The following is a 12,657-nucleotide window of genomic DNA, read 5'->3' as shown; positions in this document are numbered from 1 at the left end:
TCATATGGTATTTGTCTTTCTCTGTCTGACTTATTTTGCTTAGCATAATAACCAACTTTTTCAAACCCTGGTCTATGAGAGATCTTCAGCAAGCACCATTTGTATCTTGATGGTTGTAAAACTCCATATTTGTGTTCACACACTGGAATTTGTATTAAAGGCTTTCTCATGTCTTACATTCTTCTTTGCTGCATTTTGCAAAGACTGTTTGGACCCTAAAGTTTACTTCAGGCTTCATCCTTGCCTCCAAATCACTTACAATAAGTTTGCTATTGTTACATCTCTTTCATTATATGACAAATAGATGTCCTTTCTGTTGAATCAGTTTTGGTAAGCCATGGGCTTGGAGGTATTTTTTTGTTTTGTTTTATTTTGTTTTGTTTTGTTTTGTTTTTAGTAGAGAAAATGGATTTTCCTTTTGTTGTTTTACTCCTGCCCTACTTCTGGTAACTATTGAACATATATATACAACAGCTAGCAAAGTATTTTTATTCAATCATATTCACTGGCTTCTGTAATAAAACCAGTAAAAAATTTCCACGAAGCACTTTTCTGTAGCTATTCATTCTACAAAATGCAAATTGCAGTGTGTGATGTTTGATTCTCTAAGGAAAAATGGCATACTTAACTGATAGTTCAGGCACACGCCTAAGCTTCTCCTAGGTTATTTCCAATTATATATATATGCTTCATGTCTGTAGTATATAAAGTATCTGTTCTCGAATGCCATTCTCATTGCCTTTTTTTCCTAACTGAAATGGATTTTGTTTAGGCAATCACATACTATGAAGCCGCTATGAAAAGTGGACAACAAAATTATCTTTGTTACGACCTGGCCGAGCTTTTATTAAAATTGAAATGGTATGACAAAGCAGAAAAAGTTCTTCAACATGCTCTAGCTCATGAACCTGGTATGAAAGTCTTTCTGATATGGAAAAATGTATACCTGACATACTCGACCTTTTTTATTTTTATGTTATGTAAGCGTGCATTTATATTCTCAGTATTTTATATATGAGGTTGGTTATTTCATTTATCAAAATGGCACTCTACTAAAATACGATATTTGAAAAATCTAATAACAGATTTATGAAACAGTTAATCGTGTTATAGAAAGATACTTTCCAAAATGATGTAAAAAAAGGGAAGTTCCTTTAAATTGCAACTATGTCGGTTATTTAAACAAGTAAACATTTTTTATAATCTTTACTTTTTTTAAAGCTTTTTTTAGAAAATTCACTATAGAAGAATATAATGTGTAAGTGTCCAGTTTCTCCTGTGAATTCTATTTGCCCTGTTCGCAAACTACCTATTTAGAAGTAACCTTTTTTGTGTTTCAGTGTATGTTTATATGTATATAAATTTATAAGTGTAATATGCATAATTTTTCTTTTCAAAATGTATTCTTCCTATTCTGCACTTTTTTTTTTTTTTCACATATAGTATGTCCCAGATATAGTTTGATGTCAGGACATTTATATCATTCTGTTTATTGGCATCATAATATTATATAACTCCGTAAGTTATTTAACTTTCTCCGATTACTGGGCATTTAATTTGTTTGCAGTTCTTTTATTATAAACCATGTTGCAACATATGTCCTTGTATCTCATTTGTTGCTGTACACTTGCTTATATATTTCTTAAGAGCAAGGTGCTAAGTCAAAGGGTATGTGCATTTAAAATTTAAGTACTATCAAATTCTTACAAGTTTATACAAACTTGTAAGTAAGGACTATCAAGTTTTATACAAACTTGTAAGTAAATACTATCAAATTCTTACAAGTTTATACAAACTTTTAAAAGATCTTTATTTTTTACTAAAGTTTGGCAATGAGTATTTGCTCATTGCCAAAATTTAAAAATTAGATAAGTGAATGAAAATTGTGTTCTCCCACTTTCTGGAGAAAACCACGTTTAACAACTTGAGTATCATCTGGATCAGTCTTCCTGCCCCTATCTCTCCTTGTCTCTCTCTCTCTCTCTCTCTCTCTCTCTCACACATAATTACATAACCACTTTTTCCTACAACAGATGGGATCATATTATACCTATAGATCTATAGTATGCATTTGTCATTTAATAGCTTCTCTCCATGTTAGCAAATATAGCTCTTTATTTTTTAGCATCGGTATTCTACTGTACGTTGACATCATAATTCATTTGATGAGTCTACTATTGATACATATTTAAATTGAAGAAAAGTTGGAAACAATACTGATATACCACTGTGTACTTCCTAGAATTGAATTTTGTCCCATTGCTCTTAAAGTTTTAACTGTCCCAACATTATGTAAAATTAATCATAGGAAAAAAACAACTTTAATTTGCATTTCTTTGATGACTGATAAGGTTAGGCATTATTTTATGTCTATAGATCATATTTTCTTGTTGGAATTTTTTATTCATGTTCTTTATCTTTAATTCTTTTCCTATTATTCATTAATCTATTATCAGTTATTCAGGTTGCAGATGTTTTCTTCCAGGCTATCCTTTCTTTATCAATTTTATTTATCTTTTCCTTAGTCAAATAGAACATTTGATTATCATATATAATATCTGCTAGTCTTTTTTTGACTTCTGAATTCCTTGTCATTCTCAGAAAAGCTTTTCTAATCCTGATATTATCAAAATATATATCCTTGTATTTTTCTTGAATTTTTGTATTTTTTATTTTTATAGTGAAAAACTTAAATCCACATACAATTCTTTCAATAGTTTCCCAGATGGATAGCCGATTTTATTTCAGTTCCATTTATGGAAATGCCACTTTTATCATTTAATAAACTTATATATATATATATATGACTCTGATTCTTGGAATCTTTGCTTTGCTGCACTGAGTTATTTTCTTTTGCCAATACCATGTTCACTGTAGCTTTAAAATATGTGTGGATACATGATAAGGCAAGCCCTCTTTAAGTTTTCTAATACTTCCAAAATGGTCTTTTAAGTAGCTTTGATGAAGTTGATGCTTAAATTCTGAAGTTGATGCTTAAATTATGTAAAATGTTATTAGTTCCATAAAAATATTTGCATATGCCTGTCAGACCTCGCTTAAAACACTACAGGTGACCTTAAATGTGGATATACATTTTTGGAAAGCTTGTAGGAGAGGTTCAGGTAGTATGTTGTACTTATATGGGTTTAAGTCTATTACACTTTTTTAGTATAAATTCTTTCATTTAATAAGTGTTTGCTGAGAATACCTGTGGCATACTTAGATGCCTTTGTGTGTTTCATTATAGATTATTTCATTAATGCTCACATTAGTTTTCGAGGCAAATACAGTTTTCCCCATTTTGAAATTAGCAATCCAGGACTCAATTTTGTTGACTTACCCAGGTTCACCTAGCTGATAAATAGTAGCACCTGGGTTCTAATAAACATCTTAAACTGAATTCCTGGTCTGCTTGCCCACTCTGTTCTACACTCAGCTTTATTCATCTCAGCATCTTCATCCCTCTTTGTAGTTGCTAAGAGCCAAAATCTTTGCCATCACCTTGTCTTGCTAGTAGGAGATCTTGACTCTACTTTCCAAATATATCCACATACTCACTATGTCTGTTTCCATTACTGTCACCCTTGTCCAAGCCACCATCATCCCTTAAGTGGATTACGACAGTTGCCTCCCAGCTGGTCTCTCTGTTTCCATCCTTAGACCTTACACACCTTGACATAACCCAGCAGCAGTGTTAAGCCTTTCAAACCATGTAAGTCCGGTCATGTCCGTTCAGGCTTCTTGTGTCTACCATTTCCCTTAGAGTTAAGTCGGAGATTTCACAGCGGCCTACCTGGCCCTTCACACATGCTCTCCATTGCTCCTCTGACACCTCCTCCTACCCTCCTCTCACCACAGTTGTAGCCTTCTTGTTCCTTGTTCCACCTTAGAGCTTTTCTTAACCTGTAAAATAGCAATGGCAAAACCTGCCTCTCAGATTGAGATTTTAAAGTAATAATGTACATAAACCACTTCAAACAGAGTGTGACATGGACCATACACTCAATAAATGGTGGAAGGGTTCTTTTATTACTCTGAGATCACAACATAATAATACTAAATATTTAAATAGCATTTACCATGTACCAGACTTTATTTTAATTGCTTTGCATATGTTAACTTATTTAGTAACATATTAACTTTAAAGATTTTACAACACCTCTATGAGATAGGTACTGTTATTTTCCTCTTTTGCAGATGGAAGGGAGGCACAAAATAGTTAAGTACTTTGTTCAAGGTTAAATAGCTAGTGAGTGATGAAGCCTAAATTTGAAACCAGACTGGTTGGCATCAAAGTCAGTGTTCTTAATGATTATACTTTATTGCTTATTAAATGTTATTGAAAAAATAGTAGTTATCTTCAATGCATGTAGCAACTACGTTATCTTTTAATGACTTCAGTAAACAAATTTTTGTATACTTAATGAAAATTCAAATTCTCAAGTTGTTACATTGGTATCTTAATATACGTCTAAGAAAAACCTCCAGTTTTTGTCTAGTTCTTTAACTTTTCTTCCAGCCAGTTTTTATCCGAAATCTTTTTTTTTTTTTTAATTTGGCTATTTTTCAGTTCACTGACTGAAAATTGTTTAACTTTATTCACTATTTTTTAAAATCATTCTTTCTAAAGGCTAGTTTTTAAACTTACAGAAAAATATAAACATTTATTTAAAGTGACTATTTTTTCCCAATGTATTCTGTTCTTTCATAGTAAATGAACTGTCAGCTCTCATGGAAGATGGACGTTCACAAGTTCTTCTAGCAAAAGTTTATAGTAAAATGGAAAGACTTGGTGATGCAGTCACTTCATTGCAGCAGGTAAATTCATTTGTTCATGAGTGTGGTTGTGAGGTGGGAGATGAGCACTGAAGGAAATGTGCCACACATAAGAGACAAATAAATCTCTTTTGACCCATCAGTCACAGAAAATAAGTCTAAATAGAAATAACGATTAAATGTCTATGGATTATACTGCTTAAATAAATTTATTATTGTTAATTATAACAAATAGGGAAGTTGATACTTTTAATTGTTTTACAGCTGAGAAAGCTTGGTTTAAAAACTTGTGTAAAGTCACATGACTGGTGTCATAGGCAGGATTCGAACTCGGTTCTATGTTCTTTAATTTCTTTTAATATTTTGTAGTTTTCAGTGTAGGGGTTTTGCATACTTTTCCTTAGAGGATCCCCTAGTAGCTGAGGTTTTTTGATGATTTTTCAATTTCTAGTTTACTAACAGTTTTTTTGTAAATTACTTAAATTCTGTCTCTGTACTAACATCTAACAAGATGGTCATGTGACTTTTCTCTTATTTTTTTCTGTTAATGTGGTATATTAAATTGATTTTCAAATGTTAAATCACCCTCAAATACCTGAAATATGTCACTTTGTTGTGATTTTTTTAAGTAATATTGCTGGAATTTAAAGATATTAGCTAATATTTTCAAGATTTGTGCACCTATGTTCATATGAGAGATTGGTCTCTAAGATTGGTGCAATTTCTTTTATGTTTGGAACAATTCAATATTAAAACCAGTGGGACCTCGAAACATCTTTGATGGAAGATTTTTATTTCAGACTGATCATTTTAAAATTTCTTTTTATATTAGTTTGGATGGCTACATTTTTAAAGTAATTTTTTTCATTTTATTGTCAAATTTATTGAGATTTCTTCATTAAATCTTCTTTTGAATGCCTGGAAATGCTGTAAAAAATCCTCTTTTATAGTTCTGATATTGATAATTTTATTTTCCTTCTATAATTTATGATCAATTATTCCAGGGATTTATTATCTTAATATTTTCAAAGAATCAACTTTTGCCTCTTCTGGCTTCATTAATGTTTACTTTTTACCTCATTAATTAGTTTTTCTTCTAGTTTCTTTTGTTTGCTGATCTTTTTGTAGCCTATTGAAGTAGTATGTCAGGTAATAATATAATCTGGGTTAGCTTTTGTTCTTTTCTTATTCATTTAAGGTGATAAATTTCTCTCTAAGCACTGCTTTATCAATATCCCACAAATTTACTATTATTCAGTTCATAATATTTCCTCATTTTTATTTAGATTACTTTATTTATCCATGGGTTATTTAAAAGTATGGGGCTCAATTTCCAAGTAGTCCTGACTTTCTTACCTTTTTTTATATTGATTTCCAGTTTAATTACACTGTGGTCAAAGTCGTACTTTGAATGAGTTAACTCTTTGAAATTCGTTAAAGCTTGCTTTCTGTCCTACGTTATAATCAGTTTCGGTAAAGGTTCCACATGGATTTGAAATAATGTGTTTCTGGCATTACTGAATGCTTAGTTCAACACACGTCGATTAGGTCAGGTTTGTTAATTGATTTGCCCCACATGTTCTCTGAACTTGAAGTAGAACATAGAACATTTCACTATTAATCCTTTATGCTTTCCAGAATACCACACTACTTGCCACCTTTCGACCTCATTTTCATGTGCTTAGAAGAGTTCTGCATTCTGCAAGTAATTTATCAAATGTTTTGGTTTTGAGCTTTAGCTAACAAAAGTTAATACATACATATGTATATACATATATATACATATATATATATAAAGTGATCTGTATTTCAGTGGCAATGTCCAATATATATTTTTTTGTTCTAGTTGTGGATGAATTGAGCTTGGACTATTAGATTTCTGTGATTCTCATTTAAGCTATGATTTCATTAAAATATGTAATCTTCAACAATGTTAATATCTTATCCTTAATTGTCAGTATATTTTATCTCTGTATTTTGAATCGTATGGTAGAGAATTGCACCTAACCCTAGGTTAGCTACAAGGAAAGTATAATTTTGGTAAATATAGACTTAAAACATTTTAGAAGTGAATTTGGCTTATTTCACCCCTTTATAAATATTATTAGTCCCAGCTGCCTTAGTTTCATGAGCCACTGTGTTATATGAGCAGACATATCAAGCAACACTTGGAAATGCTGTAAAAAATCCTCTTTTATAGTTCTGATACTGGTAATTTTATCAATATACCATGGCTAAACAGTGCCAACAAACCAAGATCTAATTAGTTTTAAGTTTATATGTTACAGTATGGGAATTATTCATCTTTTAAAAATTTTGAAGAGCCATAACACTTTTCCCAACATGAACATTCCATACATTCTGAGCTCCAAAAAACAAATCTTGAGGTACAATTCAAACAGAAACTTATCGGTATAACCAAAATTTTTGATATTTTAAATTCATTTATTCAGGAACTATTTATTGAGCTTAATTTTCCACATTATGGAAGTTAGGGGTTCCATCATAGTATTTTTTGCATCGTCGTTAACCATTTTAGGCAGTGGCAGAATCAGTAAATTTAGGGGAATCCCAAGTCTTATTAACTTTACTTTTTAAGTTTCAGACTTCTGCAATAACTCTGCATTTCTTCATCCTTTTCTGTCATCTTCTAGTCCTGTCATTATCTTTTGCCCAGACTTCTCAGTAGCCTCCTCATTGATCCTCTCCTCTTCCAATCTTGTTTCATTCTGATCAGTTCTCCACACCACCGTGGGGACCCTTCTAAAAGGATGTGTCACTCCATAAACTACACATGTAGTAGTAGCTTCCTGTTGCCTCTAGGATAAAATGTAAATTATTTATCAGGCTTACCTGTTGTAAGCTCCATTTTCCCCACCATTTTCCCTTACCTTTACTCCTACACATGTGATTCCTAATGCCTTTACTCTATCCCATCTCCTTTCTTTCTCCCAAACTCACAAGGGTATAACTGCTAGTCATTCTTCAAGTCTCACCTGACTTCCAAAAGTGAACTAGTGCTCCCATTATATCCTCCCATGGCAACCAGTATTTCCAGCCATGAAACTTCTCATGATTTGCCCTAATTATTTTATTTTCCTAATAAAATTTGAATTTCCATTACTATAAGCATAGTCCCTAGCAAATGCTTCCCTCTTAGTAGGTCATATTAGTTTTCTATATTGTGAAACAAATTACTACAAATTTAGTTGAGAACAATATACACATTTTCTCATAGTTTCTGTAGGTCAGGAATTTGGGCATGGTTTATGTGAGTCCTGTGTAAAGTGTCAAGACAGTCAAGGTGTGGCCAGGCCTGGGTTTTCATCAGGCCTGTATTGGGGAGAATCCATTTCCAAGCTTACATAAGTTGTTTGCAGAGTTCATTTCCTTAGGGTTGTAAGACTTAGGTCTTCAGCTACTTGTTTGCTTCACCCTCAGCTCCTAGAGGTTCCTCAGCTCTTTGCTTGGTGAGCCAGCTAATGTAACCACTTAGTTCTTTAAAGCCATCAAGGGAAAAAAGTCTCTAGAGCAAGACTGCCAGCAAGACAGTCTTATATAATGTAATCATGGGAATAACATCCCATTGTATTTGCCATATTCTGTTGGTTACAAGCAAGTTACATGTCCCACCTTGTACAAGGAGAGGTGATGATACAGGGCAGTGAACACCAAGAGGTAAGGCTCATGTGAGCCATCTTAAAATCTGTCTACCAGAATAGGTACTTGAAATTGTTGAATGACTGAAAGGAAGAATTATAGCAAAAATCACTTTTTAGTATAATGACTGTCTTTTCTGTGAAAAAAGATCTAAATAAATCAGAAATAAAGAACCTATATGCCATAAAACACTTAACAATTTTATAACTTTATAAAATTTTAATATGTACAGATTATATTTGGTTTTGCTTCTTTCATTTAATTTTAATTTGTATGGATATTTCCAGTATGTCTATATAATTCCATCTTCATTATATAAAAAGTAATGTGATATTCTGATTTTATTGGTATATTTTATTTTAATGTGGTCTCCAGTAAGGTATGTATATAATAAGGCTATTCAAATAGAAAGAGAAAATAAGTCTATTAAATTGTGTATATATGCACTTCATTATACCCAAGGACTTTAGGGAATTTACAAGAATATATATTACAAAATAGGAAGGGGGAGGGAGGGAAAAATAAATGCATTGACAATCAAGGTTAACTTTTAACAGATAATTAAATTTAGGTGTGGTCTTTTAGGAAACCAAGGAAAAACAGAATGGTATCAATTCTTCAAGAACATTTTCTTCTATATGAAAATGATTCCTAATCATTGTATATACTTACAGAAATTAAGCACTTTTATGCATGTCTTTAACAGAAAATACAAAAATACTTTGATCAAAAAAATTGCCTCACTTTGCCTTGACGAAAGTTGCAAAGCATCACAAAATATAACTTATAAATGTGTTTCTCTAGGAAGTTAAGGTCCATGTATTTGACTTTGTAGAGGTTTAATTCATGCAGAGATAAAACTCAGACTATCTACAAAATTAACTGCATATCTTTTAGACGTAGGGGGCCATATAATTTATCATTTAAGCCAGAATACTTTTGAAAGCGAAAGAAGGCAATATTAATAATTAAGCTGGAATAACAGATATAAAAGAGTACTGCCAGATGGAGAGGTATAATTACCCTATTTAGACGAATTGTTTCAGTTTTTTGAGTTTGTATGCACATGTGTGTGCAAAACCATGTACATCGATATATGCATAAATAAAATATCAACTATACAACTATATACCCCTAGACTTTATTAACACAGTAACATAACCAAAATAAAAATTTCATGAAACAGTATTAAACTTTACCAATGCTATATATGCTAATATTTTCTAATCCTTTCTCTTTCATTTCCAAAAGATTGCTTATTATGATGCCCTAACTTAATTTTATGACCTGTGATTCCAAAAATTCTCAGCTTTAGACCATCTTCATCAAATACCAGTTGTCAACCAGCGTTTTGACAGAGGTCTCCAAAAGAGCTCTCTGTGTAGCATAATGTGTGGCAGATGGCGGACATTTACTGTTTGTTAAATGAATGCATTAGTGAATGATTAACTCAAAGTTAAATTTTATCATGAAGGCCTAAAGCATAGGAGTTCTCTGTCACTTATTAAAGGAAGATCTCAGTGTTTCAGAAACCAGATGTGTGGGTGGAAAGGCTGAAATTTTTCCAATTTAGCAACCTACTCTACATTCCTATTCCAGGAAGGCCGCTATCTTCTTCTGGAGCGTGTGTGCATAGTGAAGGACCACATATACACACCATCAATTGATTAGCTGTTTGGGGGTTGTTTCCAGATTTTTTGTTTTTGTGTTGTTTTATTTTTACAACAAACAACAGAGATTGTTTTTTCTTTATAACAAACAACATGTTTCCTTTTTTTTTTCCTAAATAATGTCCTTAATACCTTCCCAAGAGTGGAACAACTACGTTCAGTAACCTGGTTCGTTTGATCGAGTTAGTATGTTCTGCTAAGGCACTCCCCAGAAAGATTGGGCTGATTCTTTTGCGTCAACAATATATGGCTGTACTTACTGCCTGAAACCTGACAATGTTTGATTTAATACTTTTTAGATACTACTTTATTAATAAACATTTTAAATTTTCATTTGTTTAATTACAGAATCTAGACATCTTTTCCAAATATTTGTTTTGTGGTTGCATTTCCTTCTTAGCGAGCTTCCTGTACATATATCCTTACAACAGTGGGGAAAGACTATATAACTTTTAGTTCCTCCGTTGGAAAATATTCGAATGCTGGCTCATTTGCAAATAAATACATGTTTAAGACCCCAATTAAGATATTTTCTTTAGATCAGGCTTTGTTAGCTGAGGGCCAGTAATAATAAAATAGATCTTTGGTAAAGTTATGCTTTGTGTCAGTTACTGAGAAATTCTTTCTTTTCTATTTCTTTCATTCTTTTTTATCCTTATTTTTTCCTAGGCTCGAGAATTACAAGCTCGGGTACTAAAACGTGTTCAGATAGAACAGCCAGATGCAGTTCCTGCACAGAAACATTTAGCAGCAGAAATTTGTGCAGAGATTGCAAAACATTCTGTTGCTCAGCGAGACTATGAAAAAGCAATTAAGTTTTATAGAGAAGCTCTTGTTCATTGTGAAACAGATAATAAGGTTAGTACCTTTATAAATTTTAAGCACCTTCTATTCCAGATGTCATCTAATTTCCCCAGATGTAAAATTCTTACTAGCTTATTAATTAGATTGAAAAAGAAGTATGACAAAAATACAAGTTAAAAATTGATGTTCTTTTAAAATTCTTCAAAATACCTACGTGATGTCTTAAAGTAATAATGTTAGAATCTAAAATTATGGAACAAGTGATATAAAGTACATCTAAATGCTCTTTGTTTTTTAAATATTCATCTGTTTTAATAATTACTTTAAAACAATTTCTCAATCTCAGATATCTGGCTACAGATAATTCAATTCAATTTACTAAACGGCTGTTGTACACCTCTGTATTTGTTGGTGGATATGCAAAAATAACTAGATTGAATCTCTTACCTCAAATGGTAGAGCATGAGAAAAAATGTAAAAATAATGGTATAGAAAACTTACATGCATGGCTGATTATATTCTTTCTTGGATTTACTTTTTCAGATCTTAATAGATGATTAAAATTTTTAAAAATAATAATAGTTAAATACTTAAATAAGTTATGTAGAACAAAAGACAACCATGTTCTAGAATTTTAAGTTTAAAATTAAACAATTAATATAACTCTTTCAGATATAAGGCAAAAAAAATAACCTTTATTAAGGCATAACCAAACAGATACCTTGTGCAGGGGTGGCTAATGGAGCTATAATCCTAGTTTTAAATCTGAAGCATACTTTAGGGATTATCTGCTTCAAGCTTATTTTACAAATGAGAAAACAGGTTGTGAGAGATAAGAGGGACTTGGTCCTGTCATGGCGAAGATTGGACTAGAATCCAATCTCCCTATTTAAGACCAATGTTCTTTTCACAGTGCTTTGTGTCTCTGTACTTTTTAAGTGAGTAACAACCTGTTTTCCCATTTTTTTCCAGTATAAGAGAAAACAGATGAGCATGCCTATAATTTTCCTATCTACCGTGCTTGACATTTTTATTGCGATAACTTTTGATCAATTAAAGCTTACTCTGTGTCCAGACATTTTCCTCAGTCACTTTTTATTCCAAACAGTTTCTTGCTAAATCTTGCCCTTTTTCTCTGTAGATAATGTTAGAGCTGGCACGATTATACCTGGCACAAGATGACCCTGATGCCTGCCTCCGTCACTGTGCTCTGCTTCTCCAGAGCGACCAGGACAATGAAGCTGCCACCATGGTTAGTCCAGGAGACTTCAGTGCTATGAAGGCAGTTTTATTATATATTCCATGTGGAAATTTCAGATTTTACCCGATAAAGCTAATACTAGATGAGAGGCCTGGCTCATGCTGGCTTTTGGAAAAAATAACATTTTTAACATTATTATTACATTTTACCAATAAAGATCAAGAATCTTTTTTATTTTGTAAGAATGGTAAACCTGTTCTTATAAATAAGGCCTGACTTGTCATCTTGGGCCTAGTTAATTTTCTTTTATGCCTAGGAAGATGCTTGGTCAGGAGAGGTTCATGTGATAAAGCTATAATTTGCTAAAGACTAACTTTTAAGTACTTACCCAGACATGATGGACTAATTTATAAGTTTCAGTAGGACTTTTAGATTTACAGAAAAAAACTTCATTTATCATTCTAAAATGATGTGTTTTAAATAGAGTTTTGTTTTTCTTTCTCATTTTTATTGAGGTTGAAGTATTTGTTAGCTTTTCAAACAGCT

The 12,657-nt window shown here is 32.1% G+C and overlaps 1 protein-coding gene across 4 annotated transcripts in view; it reads left to right on the top strand.

Annotated features, from left to right (window-relative positions):
* Positions 1 to 12,657, top strand: part of TTC21B (tetratricopeptide repeat domain 21B) — a 66,091-nt gene that overhangs the window by 33,672 nt on the left and 19,762 nt on the right. For 3 of the 4 annotated variants that reach the window (XM_039855230.1, XM_039855229.1, XM_039855232.1), the window contains 4 exons: positions 773 to 911; positions 4,712 to 4,818; positions 10,776 to 10,964; positions 12,052 to 12,162. In XM_039855230.1, the coding sequence (XP_039711164.1) occupies positions 773 to 911; positions 4,712 to 4,818; positions 10,776 to 10,964; positions 12,052 to 12,162 (546 nt within the window). The remainder of the gene's footprint in view (positions 1 to 772; positions 912 to 4,711; positions 4,819 to 10,775; positions 10,965 to 12,051; positions 12,163 to 12,657) is intronic. The other variant, XM_039855231.1, reaches the window with a different exon arrangement.

Source organism: Pteropus medius, unplaced genomic scaffold (assembly GCF_902729225.1).
Source record: "Pteropus medius unplaced genomic scaffold, Ma_sr-lr_union100, whole genome shotgun sequence".
In the NCBI taxonomy this organism is placed as follows: Eukaryota; Metazoa; Chordata; class Mammalia; order Chiroptera; family Pteropodidae; genus Pteropus; species Pteropus medius.
Note: the sequence above shows the minus strand (reverse complement) of the source record. Positions and strands in the feature narration are given on the sequence as shown.